The sequence below is a fragment of the Schistocerca serialis genome, chromosome 4 (genome assembly GCF_023864345.2).
Source record: "Schistocerca serialis cubense isolate TAMUIC-IGC-003099 chromosome 4, iqSchSeri2.2, whole genome shotgun sequence".
Taxonomy (NCBI): domain Eukaryota; kingdom Metazoa; phylum Arthropoda; class Insecta; order Orthoptera; family Acrididae; genus Schistocerca; species Schistocerca serialis.
In genome coordinates this window covers 347,476,925-347,502,472 of record NC_064641.1, presented here as the reverse complement: position 1 = coordinate 347,502,472, position 25,548 = coordinate 347,476,925, and the positions used below count along the sequence as shown (strand labels likewise).

Genomic DNA, 25,548 nt, shown 5'->3' with positions numbered 1-25,548 from the left:
CTCTTCATCACTACTATATTGTGATCTGAGTCCATATGTGCTCCTGGGTACACCTTCCGATCCAGTATCTAATTTGGGAATCTCTGTCAGATCATGATGTAACTAAAGTCCCCGGCCTTTTCCAAGTATACCTCCTCCTCCAGTGATTCTTGAACAGAGTATTAGCTAGTACTAGCTGAAACGTGTTACAGAACTCGATTAGTCTTTCTCCTCTCTCATTCCTTCTCCCAAGCCCATATTATCCTGTAACCTATTCTTCTACGCCTTCCCCTACAACTGCATTCCAGTCCCCCATATTAGATTCTCGTCCTCCTTTAAATATTGTATTACCGTTTCAATATTCTCGTACACCTTCTCTATCTGTTCATCTTCAGCTTACGACGTCGGCATGTGTACCTGAACTATCGTTGTCAGTGTTGGTTTGCTGTCGATTCTGATAAGAACAACCCAATCACTGAACTGTTCATAGTAACACATTCTCTGCCCTACATTCCCGTTCTTAACGAATCCTACTCCGGTTGTACCATTTTCTGCTGCTATTGATATTATCCTATACTCATCTGACCCGAAATCCTTGTCTTCTTTCCACTTCACTCAACCCTACTATATCGATATTGGGCCTTTGCATTTCCCTTTTCAGATTTTCTAGTTTCCCTACCAAGTTCAAGGTTCCGACATCCCACAGCCTGCCTCGTAGAACGTTGGTTGTTCAGCCTTTTTCTCATGGTAACCTTCCCCTTGGCATTCCTCTCCTGGGGATTCCAGTGGGGGACTATTCCGGAATCTGTTGCCAGTGGAGAGATCATCATGACGCTTCTTCAATTACAGGCCACGTGTGAATACACGTTACGTGCCTCTAATGCAGTGGTTTCCATTGCCTTCTGCGTCCACATGCCATTGATCATGGCTGATTCTTCCACCTTTAGGGGCAGATGCCCACCCCTAGGACAATAGAGTGCCTTGAAACTCTGTCAGCTCCTCCGTCTTCTTTGACAAGGCCGTCGGCAGAATGAGGGTGACTTCTTATGCCGGAAGTCTTCGGCCGCCAATTCTGATTATTAATCAAAATTTAAGCAGCGGCGGGATTCGAACCTGGGACCGAAAGCGTTTTGATGATGAATTAGATCTCATTTTGAAACTTCCTGGCAGATTAAAACTGTGTGCCCGACCGAGACTCGAACTCGGGACCTTTGCCTTTCACGGGCAAGTGCTCTACCATCTGAGCTACCGAAGCACCACTCACGCCCGGTACTCACAGCTTTACTTCTGCCAGTATCTCGTCTCCTACCTTCCAAACTTTACAGAAGCTCTTCTGCGAACCTTGCAGAACTAGCACTCCTGAAAGAAAGGATACTGCGGAGACATGGCTTATCCACAGCCTGGGGGATGTTTCCAAAATGAGATTTTCATGTGAAAAGCATTGTAGGACCTGCTCGAACGTCAACTCCATCCCAGGGCCCATATCAAGGGCATCGAGGCCCAGTTGCACATCCTGGCCAGCTTGCCTCAGGGGAGGACACAGCGGCCTTAGGACACCCTCCGCAACCGAATTATAGGTGTATTCAGGCCGGAGGAGTTCCAACGCCGTACTCAAAAGTGAGCCCCCACCTCCAAGTTAGTTGTACATTTGACTCAACCCGTGAAGTCTCGTTTCGTTTCCTCTTCCTCTTCTGGGTGCTTAACTTCTTTGTCAGGCGGTATAACTGCAAAGAAAGCAACAGAAGGAAACAAATACTTATGTCTTGATGCTGAATTGACTCTGAAGCAAAATGAACAGTACTGCTTTGAAGGTTCTAATATTAAGACGCTTCCAGTCTAATAACTACAAAAAAGGTAACACCTTTTCAAGCGCTCGTAACAAAGTGAGACACTGCATTTTTATTCCTATTTTGATATTTTATTTTGCCGTATGCATTACTATTTTTACCCGTTTATCGGTTTATTAACTGGTTTTTCCTCTTCCAGGAGTGGTTCTTCTGCCCTATGTCTCCATTCCATCCAGTGATAGAAAAACATCATAAAGATGCATTTCTGTCAGAAAACATATTGGACCTAAAGCCTCATTCTTTTATTCCATGGGTTGTTGGTGTGACTAAAGAGGAAGGAGCCTTATTTACTGGAGGTAATCTTTCATTCTGTTGTTATATTCATGTGTACTTACATTTACACTTGGTTTGTAAAATTTTTGAGGTCATAATATAGATGAAAGTAAAAAGACCAAAAACATTTCACTAAAATTATAAAAGGATTTTGAAAATAGGATGAACAGACTTCATAATAGTTTAGATTAACTTTGGGTCAAAAATCATTTTGAGATGATATGTATTCTTGAATAACAATGAACCACTGAAATAAGAATGCTATATGTCTATATGATTTAGCACTCAGTCATTGCTGGTCAGGTATGAAGGGAGGAGCAATTTGTTATTAAAATTATAAGGGAAACTAATACATATGTTCTGATATGCTTTGACTGAGACGTGAACAGTATCTGAAATTTGTGTTACAGACGTAGAAATTGACTTTACTAGTATTTCTGAACAAGTCTTCGAAGGGTGTTCATTTAGTAAAATCAATATAATTTTCTGTTAATGTTCAGTTACTGAAGCCCATCTGAAAGTCTCAAAACAGTTTATCTGTAGTTAGATGTATTTAGATTCTTCTATGCATGTGTACTTAAAATTATTGGGAACTGTGGCAGCAAAGATATCACACTATCATTTTCTATACTCTCTTTCTTCCTTTTACTAAGTGGTTTTGCAATGGTGCACTGGTCTTTGTAAGTCTACCTGACAATTCAACATACACATGACAAAGTTTATCTTGATTGGCGACTCCATGGCGTTTTGCGTGCACCACGACCAAATAGTGATAGCATTGGAAGGAAAATCAGCACTGGCCGTATTTTGTTGTTTTATTGTCAGAAAAATCGATTTTCGGGCACTTAGTGACCATCCTCAGTGCTGTAATATACAATTAAAATTGGTAGGCACTGGTATCAAGCTATAACCACAAGCTTAGAGCGATCACAGTTTAGCTTGATACCAGTGCCTACCAATTTTAATTGTATATTACAGCACTGAGGATGGTCACTAAGTGACCGAAAATCGATTTTTCTGACAATAAAACAACAAAATACGGCCAATGCTGATTTTCCTTCCTAAGTTTACCTTTCAGTGATTCGATTAATTGAATCGTTTTCCTCCTTTCTTTGCTTTATAGTTGCACGAGACATAACAGTTTGAGGAGATCAGCCTTTAAACGATTACCACTATTTCTTGTAACAATAAAACTAGATATATCTTGTCAACTACTAACAAGAAATGTTTATTAAATTTTTTGCGCGAATATGATCGCTCATTACACGTATAATAGCCAAAGCGGATATTTTAGTTAGTTACTTGCCCATAGAACAAATTTGTGATAAGTGTTATGGTATGGAATGTCACAATGGAACAAACAAACTTCAATTATATATATATATATATATATATATATATATATATATATATATATATATATATCGTTAATTCCCCATTAAAGAGAGTGTTAAAACACAATCAATATTCACAATGACAATATGGTACATAAATTGGTACATTTCAAATTCAAGGCACTTTTTTCTGTCTCTTGCTATTCTCTTCCCAAAAACCTCTCATTAATTCACTGTGTTTCTTCTTCCTCTCTTCTGTCCACTTCTTTCCTGATTTCTTCTCTTTTGGTGTTTCTTCGAATTTCTGTTTGTTGATTTTTTCTCAGTATTTTCCTCTGTTTGATATTTCTTCTGTGGAGATGTTTAGATTTTTGAGGTCTTCCATGGTTTCCTTTACCCAGTTAGTTTTCACCTTATTCGTCACCACTATGTTAAAAATCTTCTTGGTCAGCCTACTTTCATTCACCTTATGAATGTGCCCATAGAAATTTGCCCCTCTTTTTCTGATATTGTCTGTAATTGTCTCTGCCTCTTTGTACAATTCCTTTGTTGGTCTCTTTATCCAGATCCCCTGTCTCTGAACTGGCCCATAGATCTTTCTCAGAATTTTCCTCTCTTGCTTTTCCATTTCCTTGATTTTAGTTCTTCTTCTGACTACTGTTGTTTCTGAGGCATACAAGGCCTCAGGTAAGACTACTGTTTTGTAATGTCTTAATTTGGCATTGACGGAAATATTTCTTTTATTGTAATGGTACGCCTTTTGTAGCTTTGTAACCCTTTCTTCATTGGCTGTTGAATTCAGTCCTGTTTTCTGTATAATTTCTCCCAGGTACTTTCTACTTGTGTTATCTTTCCGTACTTTGTTATCAATGGACGTCTGTCTGTAGATTTTGTGTCCACGTACTGGGTTTTTTCATATGATATTTGTAGTCCTGTTCTGGCTGCGATTTCATGCAATATCTCTAGGGCTTCTCTGGCTTCTTTTCTATCATTTGTAATGATGGCTATATCGTCGGAAAAGGCCAGACATCTTATGTTGACGGTTCTATTTTTTTCTCTCCCCATCTTTACCCCATTGACTCTTTGTCCCACGTCCTGATTATTTTCTCTAAAACAGCGTTAAATAAAATGGGTGACAGGCCATCTCCCTGTCTCACTCCTGTCTTGGTTTCGAAAGATTCTGAAATCTCGCCCATGAACTTAACTTTTGACTTTATGTTTGTTAATGTTTCCTGAATTAGTTTTCTGGTCTTATTGTCTACCTTCATTTCTTCTAGTGTATTAAAAAGTGTTTCTCTGTCTACGGAATCGTAAGCCTTCTTGAAATAAACAAATGTTACTGTGGTGTTTCTGGACTTTCTCGTTGTTAATAATGTTCTCAGACACCAGATCTGCTCACTGCAAGATCTTCCCTTCCTAAACCCTCCTTGGTATTCTCCGATCTGTGGATCTATCTGAGGTTCTAGGCGATTTAACAGAGCTTTTGATAGAATTTTATATGCCACCGGCAGTAACGAAATTCCTCTATAGTTATTTTAGGGTCTGTTTTGTCTCCTTTCTTGTGGAGGGGGTGTATTAGGGCTGACTTCCATTCTTCTGGTATCTTTTCTGTTTCCCAGATGTTTTTGACTATACTATGAATTTTGGGTGTAATGTTTTCATGGTCTAATTTCCAGATTTCTGCAATCAGTCTATCTTCACCTGGTGCTCTGTTATTTTTCAATGATTTTATTATTTTCACGATTTCTTCATATGTTGGGAGTTCGGAATCCTGGTTGGGTTCTGGTTTTGTAAACTGTAATCTCTGTTTTGGTTTATCACAGTTAAGTAACGTGTCAAAGTATCTGGCTAACATTTCACAGTTTTTCTTCGGATTTGTCTCCAGTGTTCCATCTTGTCTTTTGAAGTATAAGCTTGGTGGTTGATATCCTGTCATATTTTCTCGGAATACTCTGTAAAAATTTAGTGTGTTGTTTCTGGTGAAGTCTTCTTCTATCGCCTTCAACCTGCTGTTTTCGTAACCTCTCTTTTCTCTTCGGATTATTTTTGAAGTGTTTTTCTGTATCCTGTTGAAGTCCTCCCATTTTTCTTGTGTTTTATGGCTGTTAAATTTCTTCCAGGCTTGTATTCTGTCTTCTATGGCCCTGTCGCATGTCATGTTCCACCATCGGTGTTTCCTTTTTCTCGGCGGCTGCCCCAATTTTATCAGTTCTTTTATTTTTTTCTGACAGTTCTGTCCAGTTGTTGCTATTGATTTTCGTAATTTCTTCTATTATTTCTTTCTTGTTTATTTGTAGGTACTCTGGATCTGTTCTGAAAGGTCTGTCGGTTCTCTTGATTTGTCTATTGGGTATAAATTTTACTTTAATTTGGAGAAGGTGATGATCAGATTCGAAAACTCCTTTCCTTGTTCCTACGTTCATTATTTCTCTGGCTTTTTTTGTGGATATTGCTACGTGGTCTATCTGAAATTCTCCTAGAGCATGGTTGGGGGATTTCCAAGTTACAAGTTTTCTGTGTGGTTTCTGGAATTGCGTTGACATGATTTTCAGATCAAAATTTCTGCAGAAGTTTATCAAGTTCTCTCCATTTTTGTTTGTTCTAATGTGGGCCGTGTGTTTCCCTGTCGTGTCTCGGAATTTTCTTTCCTTGCCTAACTGGGCATTGAAGTCTCCTAGTAACACTTTTATGTGATTCTTGGGGATTTTGCTGGTAGTTTCTTCCAGATCTTCCCAGAATTCCTCTATCATCTCTGGGTTCTTCTTGTTATAATTGTTTGTGAGGGCATGTCCATTGATTAATGTATAAGCTTTGTTTCCAGCTCTTATCGTGAGTGTCGACATTTTTCCTGATTTTTAGGTGAACTCTATTACGGAGTCCAGTATCGATTTATGTACTACAAAACCAGTTCAGAAGAGTTTGAGATTTCTTCCTGGGATGGTTATGGCTACTTTACCCTTATATATTCTGTAATTTTCAGAATCAAAGTGGTTCTCATCTGCAAATCGTGTTTCCTGTATTGCCATAACTTTGATGTTGTATTTATCCATAGCGTTTGTTAATTGTTTCAGTTTACCTGGCCTCAGTAGCGTGGTGGTGTTGAATGTTTCCATGTAAAATGCATTCTTCATCTTGAGGGTTTTTGAGAGGCTCCAATTCTTCTCTTCATGGCATGCCTGATCCCCTGGAAACCGATGATCAGGTCTATTACCCAGTCTTACTGACTGGGGCCAGGGTAGTGGATTCTTTCCCGTTGTTCTGTCATGATTATTGGTTTGTGTTGAGGTATTGGTGGTGAAATCACGAAGGATCTCACATAATTTCGACTGGAGTTTTGAGTTCCAGAAGATTAACTTACAGCCGAGCTCACAGAGCCAACTGACGCTGACCAGAGTACCAGTGGCTGCCACGCAGACGTGTCTGGATTTTGAGGCTTCGCATGTAACCCTATGCAGGGGCCCTCACAGGGTGCTACCATCCGGAGCCAGATGGACCCAGGTTTTTTTTTTTTTTTTACGAGGTGTTACTCCTCCCCCTCCCCGTTACAATGTATATTCTTTGCACTTTGCGATTATGTCTTCTCTTCTGCTGTACGAACCTTGCACCCAGCTGATTCCAGACGCCATATTTGTTTACAAATGTGGCAGTATACATGTGAAGTGTTACGACAGAAAAAGGAACCTGTGACCACTGGAGGTACTCTAGTTTACTTATTAAAGTTTACCATTAAATATCAGTTTAATTTTTTGTCAAAAGTTATCCAAAACCATATTCTGAAATAGTGTCTTGTTTCTCCACTAGGCAGTGCCACAAGTTCCTCCAAATGTCGTAACACAACATACACACATATGTAACACTAACTAATGTAAATCCACCCGATGATGGAGGTTTAAACCTTCGAAACGCGTCGTGGAAAAAATAAAATGGTGACTGGTAACAGTAAACTTGTTGTTTCATTTAATGTTTGTCTAGTTGTTTTACATTTTCATTGAATTTGTCTGAATTGTGGACTTTGTTTCAGTTATGCCCTACCAGACGGGCTTTAAATGTCTGCATTGTAAATGAACTCAAATCTCTAAATATTTCCAATTTTCTTCTTTGGAACGTGTAATCGACTTGATTCCTTTCAGTGGGACCATCTGGGAATCACGATTACTAATTTTTCTCAAATTTTGCTGCTCAGCTGTAGAACATTCTACAAACGTATTTTATGTGACTCTTCTATTGTTTTACACCTGAGAAATCGGTCAAAACACTTATACTGAATTTGTTGTACAAAATTAAACCGATGTCTGCTTTAAGTACTGAGCTCAGCTCAGCATCAAATTTGGAGAAAGAAATCACGTATTTTGAACCGCAGGATCTGTAGAGGATTGTAACTAATCGGTTCGTGCACGAGAATGCACGGAACCAATCTTTACCGAAAAGCAGCGCAAAAATGAGGATTTTCTGGATCTCATAACCCGGTCCTATTCATCAGAGATAAGAGATCAAATGTTTTCGGTAGCCCTTTGCCTAGTGACGGTGAGTACTCGTATGCCTGTCAGAAGAACGGGCATGTTGTAGCAACTCTGCAGTACAGCGTCAAAATTTAAGAACTACACTCTTCCTCCAGCCTCGGAAAATAAAGCAAATCGGTTGAATTTTTGCGTTAGGTGCGGTGTAGGTTGGGTCGTAGAGGGTTTATAGAAGAACCAGTTGTTCATGTGCGGTTCGTGAAAATAAAAAAAAATGTAACATTTTACAGAACATAGTTCTTATTATAGGAAACAGCGATCTATATTTATTATAAATAAACTGGAAGCAGTCTTGATCGCATAAATTTTTTAATGTGATTATCGACCAAGGCAAAGATGATAGCAAGGACGGCGCTCTAGTAACCATGGTTACCTACTCATCTTATTAGAACCAAAGATGATAGCAAGGACGCCACTCTAGTAACCATGGCTACCTTCTTGTCTTACTACGGCCGAAGAGGCTCTCTGTGGAGAAAGAGTCCTGGTCGCTCTAAGGTTGCCAGGGAGACCCAGCGAAGGTCGATAGTACATGATATGGGTAAGTGACGTGCGCATGAGTTACTGTTACCACTAAAATTTAAATTAAAAGACATCTCGTCAAAATAACTTCAAAAAAATGTTACGTCTGAAATGCGATATCAGTAGTGGAATATCATGTACTGTCGACCTTCGTTGGGTTTCCCGGGAATCTTTAGAGCTACCAGGCCGCTTTCCTCACAGATACCCTCTTTGACCCTAGTAAGACCATAAGGTAGCCATGGTTACTAGAGTGGCGTCCTTGCTATCATCTTTGGCGCTAATAAGATGAGAGTGGCGTCCTTGCTCTCATCTTTGCTTTCGTCGATAACAATACATGATTGTGATATAGGTCGCAGTTATTACCTGTTTACACTCTATTTTATAAGCTGTAAGATTTTAACTTGTTTTATAAGTTCGATAGGTGCTAATAATGTGTAATAGTAACTACCACGTTATTTTCTTAATCGGCAGAAATGTAACTTACGCGATTGGCTATCCATGACGTTATGCAGAAGAAGGTGGGTGGGGCTTCAAGTATTTAATTAGCGGCTGGCGTCCTTCACGTTGCAGTACACCACCAACCACAAGCAAGAGGGTTGCCATGCGCCGTTGCCTCCGGCAGACCATTATGCTATATCAGCGTTATTTACTGCTTTATCAATATAAGATTTCGTCCTTTATATGTTTATAAGGATTCCTGTTTATTGTAGGTCTGAAGATGATCTTATAATAAGATTGAAACCGGTCATCACATTAAAAAATTTATGCGATCAAAACTGCTTCCAGTTCATTTATAAAAAAAAGTAAAGAAAAACGAAAAACGATGATTTTTGGTATAAAACGTGCCATTTCTGTGGATGGCCAAGTTTATAATTTCTCCTGACGGCAGATAGTCGAAATTCTTCCAGTATGTTTTTAAACTGATATTCTTGAGATCGTCGGAACTTTTGTTATCGGTACCGTTATCCGTCATCGAGATCCAGAGGTTCAAATTTACCGTACTTACGCACGTCAAATAAGCACGTAATATCCAGTCTGACGTAGTGCGCACTTGGCAATGATTATAGGGTGATCGTAGAGGTTTCGAGTTCACCAAACTATGTTTTTAGTCATCAGTAAAGTGACGCGCTGTCTCTGTACAACGGGCACTTCAAGTCTACACAGATATGTACAGAGGTGCTCCAGTGACAAAAAAATGTGGTAAAAACGGTCTTAAAATGGCTGAAAAGAATTGAAGCGACTGCAAAAAATTGTGTAAAATTAGAAAGACTGCCTAGTCACTAAAATATTTTGCAATAACATTTTTCTTTTTTAAAATACAACTCATAAGCGTTGCATTTTGGATGAATTGCGATCGATGAGCAAAGTATCCGGCGAAAATATAAAGCGAACTATTTTGTGTTAAACTTACATTATGCGTACTTATTTGTGGCTTGTATGTCCCAAAGTATATATGTAATAAGTATGTAAGTCTACATAAATATACCGTTTCAGATAACTAAACCTTTAATGACCTACAAATTTCGTTTCATGTAAGCAACACACACTGGTGTAGCTGGAAAAAGGAGGACACAAGCGGAAAAATGATTCTGTGGGAGCAAAAAAAAACAGCGAACATTTTCCTCTTCAAAACGTTCCGGCAGCAAAGTGGGGAACCAGATATCTTAGGCATTCCACCTTCCTTACCAAAAATTTTATCATGCGAACATATTCGAGCTTTTTGTGCTGAAAGAGCATAGAAGAGGGTCAGTGACGGCGGAAGAGAGGTAAGACAGTGCCAATAGGGGAGAAAGAGAGAATACAGTGATGCCGGGAGACACAAAAGTGGCAGTGAAGAGAAAGGGAGATGGATAAAGACAACAGCAATAGGAGCCAAAGAGAAGATAGTGATAGTCAGTGAGAGACAATGGCAGTTACAGAGAGAGCTGTATGGGATGTAAGTGGAAGCAAAAGAGAGGAAACTAAAAAGAGAGATAAGTGGATAGCACACATATTTAATATAATCCATTATGGAGTCGAGGTAGCAGTTGCCGTTATACTGGTTATCACTGCTAGCATTCAACCGCGTTTCTTCTACATATATTTTAACAACGCGTTTCAAGAGACAATGCTCTCATCATCAGGTTGTAAAGTCTATGTCATGAAATTAATCGGACTAAAAAGACAAAATACCATCACAAATAGTTGGGAAATCCATAGAGTAAAACAGAATTAGAAGTATATTGGACTGTGGGTCCTCGTCTCACATTGAAGTTGTTGACACAAGTCGATGGCCGTCCCATAGCTACCGAATATGCTGTCGCACTGTGCCGGCTCGGGAGCTGTTGTAGCCGGCCGGAGTGGCCATGCGGTTCTAGGCGCTACAGTCTGGAGCCGAGCGACAGCTGCGGTCGCAGGTTCGAATCCTGCCTCGGGCATGGATGTGTGTGATGTCCTTAGGTTAGTTAGGTTTAATTAGTTCTAAGTTCTAGGCGACTGATAACCTCAGAAGTTAAGTCGCATAGTTCTCAGAGCCATTTGAACCATTTTTTGGGAGCTGCTGTAGACCGAGAACGAAGTGCACAGAATAAAGAAGGGCGTAAGACAGGAATGTAGTCTGTCGCCCCTGCTGTTGATTCTGTGCGTCGAAAAAGCAATGACGAAAATAAAAGGAAGGATCAAGAGTGGGAATAAAATTCAAGGTGAAAAGATGTCAGTGATGAGATTCGCTGAAGACATTGCTCCCCTACAATGAAAGTGAAGAAGACTTACAAGATCTGTTAAATGAATGAACAATATTATGGGCATGAATATGGATTGAGAGTAAATAGAAGAAAGGCGAGAGGAATGAGAAGTAGCAGAAATGAGAACGACGACAAACTTAACATCATAATTGCTGATCACGAAATAGATGAAATTAAGAGATTATGATACCTAAAATAAGCCACGACGAGCAGAGCAAGGAGGACATAAAAAGCAGACTAGTACTGGCTAAGAAAGGGCGTTTCCGCCCAAAAGAAACCTACTAGCGTGAAACATACGTATTGATTTCCGGCAGAAATTTTTGAGAATGTACGTTTGGAGCACGGCATTGCAAAGCAGTGAGACATGGACTCTGGAAAACCGGACCAGAAGAGAATAGAAGCAATTGAGATGTAGGGCTACAGAAGAAAATTGAAAACTAGGTGGACTGATAAGATAATGAATAAGTTCTGCGCAGAATCGGCGAGGAAGGGAACATATGGAAAATGCTGACAAGAGAAAGGGCAGGATGGGATGGCGTCTGTTAAGATATCAGGGAATAACCTCTGTGGTACTAGAGAAAGCTGTAGAGGGTACAAACTGTAGAGGAAGAAAGCAAATAATTGAGGACGTAGGTTATAAGCGCTAGTCCGAGGGGAAAAAACAGAAACTGTAAGCACTGTACCAACTAACAGTCAAAGGAAAGGAAAACACGTGAGGCTCTAGTGCTCGATTCAGCCTTGGTCACGTAGAGCATCGTTTGGAACAGGTCTTCACTAGTTGCGAAACGGTGAAGATATGGCTGGCTTCCAGCATTGCTTGGGAGCCTTAGATACATAGAAACATTCGGTTGCTGGGTGACAATCATGGGCGAGGTGTAGGCTAACAGTTGCAGAAGACGATATCTAAGGAGTAGCAACTCATCAGCATTTTAATCCGAGTGCAGTGCTTTGTGTAAGGTGGCGGAAGACTGAGAGGCATCATGTAGAAACTTTATCAGAAACGCTCGTTAGTGCTAGTGGGAGTGGCTGGGATGGTAGAGGCTGGGCTTTTGATACAGGCTGTAACGCGGAGAAGATTGCAGTTCAGACATTAGATTTCACAGTATACAGCTTCTGTGGCGTCGCCATCACACGGAGCAGGACAGAGCTGTGAGGTGAGTCAGTATGTGTTTAAGGAGAATACGAATGACTGCTGACAAGGGTCACTTTTCAATGGCACCACTACAGAGAATCCGTAAGCCGGTGTGCGCTATACTTGGATTACACGTTATATGAATACGACTGGTAAGAGATTGATTGCTTAAGTTTTTAATTGATCGTACAGTGGAGTATTGGTGGGCGAGACATTTTTTGGAATGGAGTGAGTTAAGAGATCTCCCTTAGCGAAAAAGATTCTGTCGCTGACTGAAATTAGTTCAGTAAATGGGAAACAGTGATTAGAAGGCACAATTCTTATTCCAGTTAAATATGAAGGGAGTCAGAGGTAAACAAGATGAACTGCTGACACGTACAAAACTGTGGTTTAGAGAATCACTTAACTACAGAAGAAATACTAAGGATCGTTTAATTGGGGGGGGGGGGCATATTTTTTATCCGATTTCTATGCAGTGAGTTCTTCGTAGTTTACTAAATGTAACTTTTCATTAAAAAAAAAGCAGAGAGAGAGAGAAAGAAAGAAAATGTACCTTTCATATAAAAGATATTAGGATTAAGAATAAATAGTTACAGCTTATGTTGGAATGTTTGAACTTTTAAGAAAGAAATTAACAGCAAGAAAATGCTCCTGTAGGAGCACAAAAAAGGAATGACACTGACAGAAATGTGGGGAACCTGGTTATTCACCCCTCATACAACCTTCCTCATACAAAAGTTTGGCATGCGAACGTATTCGCGGTGTTTTAACAAAGAAAATTGTAAACCCTTTTACGCAGTCTCTTTTAAGCTTTCATACTCAGCATCTCCCTCTCACTGCCTTTGTCCAAAAAATGTCTCTCTCTCGCTGTCTCCATTTACTCCTTTCAGTTACAGTATCTCCCACTGCCATTGTCTCCTCTCTCACTAACATCCTCTCCTTTTGCCTTTCTTGGCCACCGCTACTGTCTCCACCACACATCGGCAGCTCAAAAATTCTGGGGGTCTAACTTATCTTCGCCGATATCCATATGCTTAAATTTTCGGATGAAATTGCGCCCCCTCTCTACATACGTGCTAAAGTTTTTCACTCAGAGAGGGTACAGGACCCCTGTCCCCTTCCCACCAAGCATATGTGTGCTAGTTATCACTGTTAGCATTCAACCGCGTTTCTTCTACATACGATATATTTTAACAACGCGTTTCAAGAGACAATGCTCTCATCATCAGGTTGTAAAGTCTATGTCACGAAATTAAACGGACTAAAAAGACAAAATACCATCAGAAATAGTTGGGAAATCCATAGAGTAAAACCGTCCAATATACTTTTAACTCTGTCTTACTCTATGGAGTAATTAAGTAATAACACGCGCGAAGATGTAAAAGATAAACAACAAAGCCTTTCGTCTTTAGACATTTATCCACAGGTGGTTAACAAAACGGATATTGTATTGGATAATACAAAAGTAGAAATGCTAAATAAGGCATCAAAGTTTAATATTGAGCCGTCATTTAACAAGAAGATCGCGAAAGAAGTAATTTCCTTCACTAAAATGACAACAGAAATTGCCAAATTAAATAATAATGAAACCGGGCATGTCGGTCATAAGCTACATAAAATAGTAAAAAGTGAACTAAATAAGCGAAATAATGTTAATCATAAGACTAGAGCAGACCGAGTAACTGTCGATTCTATAAATAAAAAACTCAATGAAGTGAAAGCTATTGCCACGAAAGCGGATAAGGGGAATACGGTCGTAATATTAAAAGAGGAGGAGCACGTTTCGAAGACCTTAGCGTTTTTTGTCGAAAATAGCATTACGGAAATTCCGAAAGACATAACAGCCAATTTCCAAATTAAACTAAAAAATGTTCTTAAACGCACACACTTCCTGCTGACAGAAGCTGAAAAAGGAAGATGTGTTATCATGAATCCAACGGCCCCCAAATTAAGATCACAGGTGAAGATACATAAAGATCTGCATCCAGTTCGTCCGATTGTTAACGGTCGAAATAGTCCAGCACATAAAATAACGAAATTGTTGAACCAAATTCTGAAAAAGACTTACGTGTATAAAAATAACTATTCGGTGCGTGGTAGTATGACCATGATAGATGAAATTAAAGATACGCCAGTCACTGACACTTCTCGTTTGGTTTCGTTGGATGTTAAGAACCTATAGTCCAGTGTTCCGGTTAACGAAACTATAGAAATCATTAAGAGAAATTTCCTCAAATACGGTAAAATTTCAACGTAAGAGACAATTGAATTTATTGAACTCCTACAGCTCATTACAAGTTTTAATTATTTTACGTTTAATAACAAATTTTATATTCAGGACGATGGGTTAGCCATGGGGTCCAGTATTTCAGGAACTATGGCGAACATTTTTATCAACGACCTTGAAAATAAAGTTTTAAATTCTGACGATAACATTATGGATAAAATTGTTTATTACAAACGTTATGTTGACGACACTCTGTTACTTGTCGATGGTTCCCGTGAGGACATTGAGGAAATAGTAAGAAAGTTCAGTGACACACACAATAAAATAGAATTTACCGTGGAGTATGAAACTGACAATTGTTTACAGTTCCTGGACCTGAATATAAAAAATCAGGACAACAAACATGCGTTCTCCGTTTATAGAAAACAAATTACGACTGATGCCGTGATCCCGAATGATTCATGCCATCCGCAGGCGTACAAAGAACCTGCTTTCCGTAGTCTCATGCATAGGGCAGTCAATATACCTATGAGCGAAAAAGATAGGGAGATTGAAATTAATACCGTTAAGAGAATAGCGATGAATAACGGTTACAGAATAGATATGGTTAAAAAACTGTTACGGAAAAGTAATAAGCGCAAAAAGAAAATACCTGATGCAGAGAAAGTGAAAATTATCACGATGCCATACTACGGAACAGTCTCACAAAAGATAGCAAATGTTTTTAAGCCATACGATGTTAAAATAGCTTTTCAGACTAATAACCTAGTGAGGTATAGCCTTAAGCACGATATTGGCGAGAAGAGAAGTAAGTTTGAAAGATCGGGAGTTTATAAGATTCAGTGCAGAACCTGTGATGCAAAATATATAGGGCAGACAGGAAGATCATTCGCGATCTGGTATAAAGAACATAAAGATGCGTTCAGGTTAGGAAGTTATGACAAATCAGCTGTTGCGAACCATATATATGAAACAGGCCATCCCCTTAATAGCATAGAAGACAACGTAGAAATATTGCATGTAGAAAAGAAAGGGAGGAAACTTGATTTACTAGAGGAATTCGAGATAGCCATCCATGAAAAGAAACAAAACGATATTCTAAATGCTCAAGATAATTTTAAAGAAATGAGATTTTTTAACGGGTTTTTAGAATTATTTTAGGGTAAGTATGCGACCTTAAACTTGTAGCATGTCACTGACGGAGTGGCGAGAGGCTAATGATGGCAGACCAATGCAATAAGGAAATAAGGCGCACAATAGCATAGCGTTATCGTCAAGCACACGGCTGTAACCACGCCACAACACCTGGGCACGTCAGTCCACAACAGCTCCCTGATCCAGCACAGTGCGACGGCATATTCGGTAGCTATGGGACGGCCATCGACTTGTGTCAACAACTTCAATGTAAGACGAGGACCCACAGTCCAATATACTTTTAATTCTGTTTTACTCTATGGATTTCCCAACTATTTGTGATGGTATTTTGTCTTTTTAGTCCGTTTAATTTCATGACATAGACTTTACAACCTGATGATGAGAGCATTGTCTCTTGAAACGCGTTGTTAAAATATATCGTATGTAGAAGAAACGCGGTTGAATGCTAACAGTGATAACTAGCACACATATGCTTGGTAGGAGGGGGACAGGGGTCCTGTACCCTCTCTGAGTGAAAAACATTAGGACGTATGTAGAGAGGGGGCGCAATTTCATCCGAAAATTTAAGCATATGGATATCGGCGAAGATAAGTTAGACCCCCAGAATTTTTGAGCTGCCGATGTGTGGTGGAGACAGTAGCGGTGGCCAAGAAAGGCAAAAGGAGAGGATGTTAGTGAGAGAGGAGACAATGGCAGTGGGAGATACTGTAACTGAAAGGAGTAAAGGGCGACAGCGAGAGAGAGACATTTTTTGGACAAAGGCAGTGAGAGGGAGATGCTGAGTATGAAAGCTTAAGAGAGAGAGCGTAAAAGGGTTTACAATTTTCTTTGTTAAAACACCGCAAATACGTTCGCATGCCAAACTTTTGTATGAGGAAGGTTGTATGAGGGGTGAATAACCAGGTTCCCCACATTTCTGTCAATGTCATTCCTTTTTTGTGCTCCTACAGGAGCATTTTCTTGCTGTTAATTTCTTTCTTAAAAGTTCAAACATTCCAACATAAGCTGTAACTATTTATTCTTAATCCTAATATCTTTTATATGAAAGGTACATTTTCTTTCTTTCTCTCTCTCTCTGCTTTTTTTTTAATGAAAAGTTACATTTAGTAAACTACGAAGAACTCACTGCATAGAAATCGGATAAAAAATATGCCCCCCCCCCCCAATTAAACGATCCTTAGTATTTCTTCTGTAGTTAAGTGATTCTCTAAACCACAGTTTTGTACGTGTCAGCAGTTCATCTTGTTTACCTCTGACTCCCTTCATATTTAACTGGAATAAGAATTGTGCCTTCTAATCACTGTTTCCCATTTACTGAACTAATTTCAGTCAGCGACAGAATCTTTTTCGCTAAGGGAGATCTCTTAACTCACTCCATTCCAAAAAATGTCTCGCCCACCAATACTCCACTGTACGATCAATTAAAAACTTAAGCAATCAATCTCTTACCAGTCGTATTCATATAACGTGTAATCCAAGTATAGCGCACACCGGCTTACGGATTCTCTGTAGTGGTGCCATTGAAAAGTGACCCTTGTCAGCAGTCATTCGTATTCTCCTTAAACACATACTGACTCACCTCACAGCTCTGTCCTGCTCCGTGTGATGGCGACGCCACAGAAGCTGTATACTGTGAAATCTAATGTCTGAACTGCAATCTTCTCCGCGTTACAGCCTGTATCAAAAGCCCAGCCTCTACCATCCCAGCCACTCCCACTAGCACTAACGAGCGTTTCTGATAAAGTTTCTACATGATGCCTCTCAGTCTTCCGCCACCTTACACAAAGCACTGCACTCGGATTAAAATGCTGATGAGTTGCTACTCCTTAGATATCGTCTTCTGCAACTGTTAGCCTACACCTCGCCCATGATTGTCACCCAGCAACCGAATGTTTCTATGTATCTAAGGCTCCCAAGCAATGCTGGAAGCCAGCCATATCTTCACCGTTTCGCAACTAGTGAAGACCTGTTCCAAACGATGCTCTACGTGACCAAGGCTGAATCGAGCACTAGAGCCTCACGTGTTTTCCTTTCCTTTGACTGTTAGTTGGTACAGTGCTTACAGTTTCTGTTTTTTCCCCTCGGACTAGCGCTTATAACCTACGTCCTCAATTATTTGCTTTCTTCCTCTACAGTTTGTACCCTCTACAGCTTTCTCTAGTACCACAGAGGTTATTCCCTGATATCTTAACAGACGCCATCCCATCCTGCCCTTTCTCTTGTCAGCATTTTCCATATGTTCCCTTCCTCGCCGATTCTGCGCAGAACTTATTCATTATCTTATCAGTCCACCTAGTTTTCAATTTTCTTCTGTAGCCCTACATCTCAATTGCTTCTATTCTCTTCTGGTCCGGTTTTCCAGAGTCCATGTCTCATTGCTTTGCAATGCCGTGCTCCAAACGTACATTCTCAAAAATTTCTGCCGGAAATCAATACGTATGTTTCACGCTAGTAGGTTTCTTTTGGGCGGAAACGCCCTTTCTTAGCCAGTACTAGTCTGCTTTTTATGTCCTCCTTGCTCTGCTCGTCGTGGCTTATTTTAGGTATCATAATCTCTTAATTTCATCTATTTCGTGATCAGCAATTATGATGTTAAGTTTGTCGTCGTTCTCATTTCTGCTACTTCTCATTACTCTAGCCTTTCTTCTATTTACTCTCAATCCATATTCATGCCCATAATATTGTTCATTCATTTAACAGATCTTGTAAGTCTTCTTCACTTTCATTGTAGGGGAGCAATGTCTTCAGCGAATCTCATCACTGACATCTTTTCACCTTGAATTTTATTCCCACTCTTGATCCTTCCTTTTATTTTCGTCATTGCTTTTTCGACGCACAGAATCAACAGCAGGGGCGACAGACTACATTCCTGTCTTACGTCCTTCTTTATTCTGTGCACTTCGTTCTCGGTCTTCCACTCCTATTCTTCCCTGTTGGTTCTTGAACGTATTGTAGTTATTCGTCTTTCCCCACAGCTTACCTCTAAGTTCCTCAGGACGTCGAAAATCTCCCACCAATTTGCATTTCGGAATACCTTTTCCAGGTAGACAGATTCCATGAACGGGGAGTGGGTTTTCTTCAGTCTTGCTTCCATTATCAACCGGAACGTCAGAACTGCTTCTCTGGTGCCTTTATCTTCCATAAGTCCAAAGTGATAGTCATCTAATTTATCCTCAATTTTCTTTGCCATTCTTCTGTGTATTATTCTTATCAGCAACTTTGATTCATGAGCTTTTAAGCTGACTGGGCGATAATTCTCGCACTTTTCAGCTCTTGCAATCTTGGGAATTGTGTGGATCACGTTTTTCCGAAAGTCTGATGGTAGATCGCCAGTCTTATAGACTCTGCACACCAACGTGAATAATCGTTTTGTTGCCATTTCTCCTAGTGATTTTAGAAATTACTAAGGAATATTACCTATCTCTCCTGCCTTATTTCATTTTAAGTCTTCCAAAAGTCTTCTAAATACCTATTTTAGTACTTTATCAGGTATATCCTCAACATCATAGAGGCATTCAACGTACTCATTCCATCTATTCGTTCTCTTCTCTGCATTTATCAGTAGAATTCCCATTGCACTCTTAATGTTACCACCATTGCTTTTAATTTCACCGAAGGTTGCTTTGATTTTTTGTATATGCTGAGTCCTTCCGACGTTCATTTGTTTTTCGATTTCTTCACATTTTGACTGAATCGTATCGACTCACCTTCCCTCCACATCCTGTTTACCACATTTCATTCCTAAATCATTTATATTTCTGTATTACCGCATTTTCTTTCGTCGATCACCTGAAGTATTTCTTGTCTTTCCCATGCTTTCTCCGCAGTTAGCTTCCTTATACCCACGCTATTTTCTGCAACTTCTGTGATTGACCTTTTCAGAAACGCCCAACCTTCTGAGCTGTTCATCATCGCATTATCTAGAGCCCCAGAGTATTTCAAGGATATCTCTTCAGTCCTTAGTTCACCAGTATCCCATTTCTTTTCATATCGATTCTTTCTGGCTTGTCTCTCAAACGTCAGCCTATTTTTTTCAGATCAATATTTTGTAATGATGAAGAATACGCGGCACCTGTTACCAACTCGGAAATAATCACAAGGTTGAAATTCCAACTGTGGATTTTTAGTAAAACTACAGTCAATGGCAAAAATGAAGGCTTTCAAAGCATAAAAGGGTTTTAAGGTTATTCTACTTGTCATTCTTGATCTTCTCCCGGCGTAATTAATAATCAAAATATCCACGGGTGTACTGCCGGTCTACAGTGTCCAACGGGCACAATATTTCGGCGATCATACATGTCGCCATCATCAGGTGAACTGACGGACTGAGCTCCTGTGAACGTGCCGGCACGCAGATCCGTACGCTATGGCTGCTCAGAGGGAACTGGGTTCAGTCGCGGCGCGGCCGACTTAAATACCCTCCGCCCGCGGCGCGCTCCTTCCGCTGTCCGCGCCCCGCGCCACGGTCGCGCAACGGAACAGATTGCGATGGCGTCTGAGACGACGTCGGAGTGATAGCTCTGTCCGCCGTGGTCGTCACAACTATACGTTTGCTCGATTTACTCTTGATTAACCCAATCGCTGGTTCCCAAGCCTTGCTAAGATTATAGCCACAGTCACGGTTTATGGGGTCGTCATTGGTGCGAATTTCGATGGCCTCTCTAACAACACTGTCCCAGTATCTCGACGTCTGTACCAGATTCCTCGTGCGTTCATACTCCATAACGTGATTTTCCGACAAACAATGTGCAGCGACCGCCGACTTGCTCGGATACATCAGTCGAGTGTGCCCCTGGTGTTCACGGCATCGATCCTCGACGGTACGCATCGTCTGACCAATATACGACTTGCCACGTTGACACGGAATCTGGTACACGCCGGCCTTCGTCAAATCGAGGTCATCTTTGGCGCTACCCACCAGTGCACGAGTTTTATTCGGAGGACAAAACTCTCTGCGTCAGGGATAGTACGCGCCCTATGTACTAGAGAATTAAGTACTCCATTCCTCTGTGAAGGGTGGTGGCAGCTGTCTGCGTGCAAATACAGATCAGTGTGCGTTGTCTTCCGATACACCCCATGACCTAGGGTGCCGTCAGCCCTTCTCTTGACCAAGACGTCAAGGAAAGGTAATGTACCCTCCGTTTCAGTCTCCACAGTGAATTTGATGTTGTGGTGTATGGAGTTTACATGTGTAAGGAAGTCAAGGAGGTTATCCATACCATGTTGCCAGATGACGAACGCGTCGTCCTCGTAATGGAAAAAGCAAGTAGGTTTCCATTCGGGTGATGACAGGGCTTCATCGTCGAAGTTCTCCATGTACAAATTTGCTACCACCGGTGAGAGTGGGCTACCCATGGCGACTCCCTCGGTTTGTTCGTAGTATTCTCCATTAAAAAGAAAATACGTGGATGTCAAGACATGCCTAAAAAGTTCAGTGGTTTTCTCGTCAAACTTCTGACTAATCAATTCTAGTGACTCTCGCAGGGGTACCCTCGTAAACAAGGAAACGACGCCAAAACTCACCATGATATCTGACTCATCCAACCTGAAGCTATCAAGGCGTTTAACAAAAACCACGGAATTACGGATGTGATGAGACCCACATAAGGACTTAACATTCCCGTCAGGTATTTGGCCAACAAATATGTAGGTGCCCCGATGTTGCTGACAATGGGACGTAATGGTACCCCTCTTTGTGAACATTCAGGAGTCCATATAGTCTAGGCGGTACCGGACCTTGGGGTAACAATTTCTTAGCTTCACCCTCCGGTAAATCTTCGTCCTTGAGAAGCGACCTCGTCTTGTTCTCCACCTTCCCGTGGATTTTGTTAAACGCCTTGATAGCTTCAGGTTGGATGAGTCAGATATGGTGAGTTTTGACGTCGTTTCCTTGTTTACGAGGGTACCCCTGCGAGAGTCACTAGAATTGATTAGTCAGAAGTTTGACGTGAAGACCACTGAACTTTCTAGGCATGTCTTGACTTCCACGTATTTCCTTTTTAATGGAGAATACTACGAACAAACCGAGGGAGTCGCCATGGGTAGCTCACTCTCACCTGTGGTAGCGAATTGGTACATGGAGAACTTCGAGGAGGAAGCCCTGTCGTCATCCGAATGGAAACCTACTTGCTTTTTCCGTTACGTGGACGACAAGTTCGTCACATGGCCACATGGTATGGATAAACTCCTTGACTTCCTTACACATCTAAACTCCATACACCCCAACATCAAATTCACTGTGGAGACGGAAACGGTGGGTAAATTACCTTTCCTTGACGTCTTGGTCAAGAGAAGGGCTGACGGCACCCTAGGTCATGGGGTGTATCGGAAGACAACGCACACTGATCTGTATTTGCACGCAGACAGCTGCCACCACCCTTCACAGAGGAATGGAGTACTTAATTCTCTAGTACATAGGGCGCGTACTATCCCTGACGCAGAGAGTCTACCCCAGGAATTGGAACATCTGAGAACTGTATTTCGAAAGAATGGGTACTCAGAGTGGCAGACTCAACGTGCTCTCCGCCCAAACACTACAGCATAACCTGTGGAGATGGATGAAATCACGAGGGAGGAGGTAGGCACTGCGTTTATTCCATATACAGGCGCACTCTCGAGGAAAATCGCCCGCATTTTGAAGAAACACCGGGTCGGAACCGTGTTTTGTCCTCCGAATAAAACTCATGCACTGGTGGGTAGCGCCAAAGATGACCTCGGTTTGAGGAAGGCTGGCGTGTACCAGATTCCGTGTCAATGTGTAAAGCAGTAGACGAGTTTTGGTATTTGGATACTAAAATAACTGACCATGGGCGAAGTAGAGAGGATATGAATTGTAGATCGGCAATGGCAAGAAAAGTATTTCTGTAAAAAATAGATTTGGTAAATGGAATATAGACTTACGTGTTAAGAAGTCTTTTATGAAAGTAATTGTATTTAGTGAAGCCATGTATGGAAGTGAAGCATAGATGATACATTCTAGACAAAAAGAGAATAGAAGTTTTTATCACGTTGTGCTTTAGAAGAATGCTGAAGTCTAGATGGGGAAATTACATAACAAAAGAGGGGGTACTGTACAGAATTGGGGAGACAAGAAATTTGTGGCAGAAATTGACTAAAGGAAGGGATCGGATAATAGGACACATTCTAAGACATCAAGGGATCAGAAGTTTGGTATTGGAGGGAAATGTGGAAGGTAAAAATCGTAGAGGGAGACGAATAGAACAAGCCGATTTAGAAGGATTTTAGTTGCAATATTGTCAGCTGAAGAAGCTTCCACAGGCTAGAGTAGCAAAGACAGCTACATCGAACTAGTTTTGGGACTGTAGACCACAAAAATAACTACACATCCTAGAGTTTATTTCGCATCACTATCCTGCATACCAATGGAATACGATTCGTGTACTGTGACACGAAGAAATGCCTTTCCGTTCTATATACATACTTTGTGCAAGCCATACCGTAGCTTTCGTAACTGATTAGCCATTCAGCATCGCTCAGTAATAGGGAAGTTTCTAATGTGGATTTTAGATTATGTAACAACCAGGAATTCGTGAACAATGAAGACTTACGGATACCGAGTTCTAGTATTGTTCATAAGATAATTGATTACGACAGCTTACAAACTGATCTATGAATTGTTTGGGCACTCTCATTTCACTGAATAGAAAGAGAGATACCTTTGTCGTCCATATTTAAATAATCAGTAAGCCTAAAATGCTCTTGCTGCTGAGGTTAGCAATGCGGTTTCATGGTGCCGGAGGGAAGATAAAAATCTGTAGTCAAATTCTCAATTTTTTCCTCAATCCTGAACAAAAATGTGCGTTTGCACATGCAAAAATTCTTAGTGGATACTAAATTTGGTGTAAGTTTGCATCGTCTCCAGTCTTCATTGACACTGAACGTGCATGATAATTACAGATTCAAACGTAAGGAGGTCAGTAAAAGACTTTTAAAAAATATTTTACAAAAATTTCTATATACTTGTAGAATCTGTTTAGCCCAGTATGAAAGTACTCGCCAGAAAAATAATTAAAGGCCAGCTTTATTTACAATACAGGCAATCATTAACACTGTTGTGATCAATGTAAGATACTGCTGTGTGCTGCTTATTTATGACTGGTTTACGTACGCTGGTAGTCTATCATTTGCAACACACAGTTGAGACGTTGAAGAAATGGTTTGTAAATGTGGTAGCTGCATTGTTTCTTACGATAGCTCAGTTTGTCGCTACTAGTACTTCCTAAATTGCCATACAGTCTACTTTATCGGTGTTACAGTCTTGTGACCTAAAATTAAATTTGTCCACACATTAAACAGGAATTCGAGTATGATTACGTAACGTAAGTAACAAAATTTTTCTGATGTATTACTTCAACGTACTGTACAGTTTTCCTTTTCTTTGTAGTTGTTAATGCATCTTTTCTCAAAGTAATTGTTCATACTGTCTGATTCATGATTTCAGCTTTTGTCGCAAATAAAACGTTGTTGCAAGAATTAGACGAGAAGAGTGACAAATTATTCCCCCTGTGTCTAGCATATCAGACGTCAGCACGGGCTAAGCTCATAACTCAGAAGATACGCAACTTTTATTTCTCGTCCGGTAAACTGACTATGAATGGAGTTGCTGACGTAAGTATTGGTTAAGCACATATAGTACGTGAAAGATTAGAAGTTTTCTATAAATACTTATGAGCATGGTAAATACAATTTCTTCAGCGTACCGAGATTATTTATGTAATAAATTAATATGGATAAATGGCTATGTAAAGGCACGTCTTGTAATTCTGATTAATTTCGCTGAAAGTATTCTGTATCTTCAATTTCACGTAGCGTTTAATTATTTCCTTATGTTCCATTGCATAAGAAGACTGGTCGACTGTTATGTCCTATTTATTTTTATGGTTCCATCGTGCGCTCCAGTAACGATCATACACGATGTCAGTTACAATTACCCGTCTGCGATGGGAAATATTCTAGTCTTGAATGTGTTTGACAACCTTATAATAGAGAACTTTTTTCTCCGGCATTGAGTATGAGTTATATTTGTTATCTGTCTTCAGATGTGCACCGATGGTTTCTTTTCATGGAAAACGGACAACGCTGTTAGGAAGTACAAAGACAAAGGTTTTGTGTATTACTACCGTTTTTCGTACAGAGGGAAGTACAGCATGTCGCAGTTATTCGGCGGTGGCGACAAGAATTTAGGTAAGAGCTTTCTGGCATGAAATACCTATCCTCAATCTCTTATACATATTGTCCAATCAAAAGCATATAGCAGAAATTCAGGCAAGTAATTCAACTATCTGTGTTCATTGTTAATATTATTTATGTGTTACACAACTTATTAAACAGTAACTCTTATCATTATTAAGCATACTGAGGAACCTGCAGTATTAAATTTCACGGCAACACTAACTTTTCGTCATTGGGCTCCACTGTTCTTTGTAGCTAGTAGCTTTTGGATAGGTAACCATCGATTCAGTTAATTGTAATTACACAGGGCTTTCCTTACAGAATGGCGATAGGTCAAAGATTTTCACTGACTATCCTTTACAACACTAATACGCAAAAGAATGATTTGGCAGTATCATATGAAATTCTATAAACAGCCTGTACAAATATTTGTAGTAAATGTAGCACGTTTCACACGCCACAAAGAAAGTGCAACCGATAATACCACACTCTACAGTTACCAAAGATATGACTGTAAAAATTAAATGTCTTCGCAGTTGCGAACATGGACAACCACCAGCTGTATAATGGAATGACAACAATGGGAAATTTTTGTCGAACAGGGAATAGAACCCAGATTTCCTGCTTTTCGTAAGTAGTCCGCTTACCAA

General features: G+C 40.3%; 1 protein-coding gene across 2 annotated transcripts in view; it reads left to right on the top strand.

Annotated features, from left to right (window-relative positions):
- The window catches only part of LOC126474110 (esterase FE4-like), a 111,996-nt gene that overhangs the window by 59,421 nt on the left and 27,027 nt on the right, over window positions 1-25,548 (top strand). For both annotated transcript variants that reach the window (XM_050101536.1, XM_050101535.1), the window contains exons 6-8: window positions 1,966-2,122; window positions 24,168-24,334; window positions 24,766-24,910. In XM_050101536.1, coding sequence (XP_049957493.1) covers window positions 1,966-2,122; window positions 24,168-24,334; window positions 24,766-24,910 — 469 coding nt within the window. The remainder of the gene's footprint in view (window positions 1-1,965; window positions 2,123-24,167; window positions 24,335-24,765; window positions 24,911-25,548) is intronic.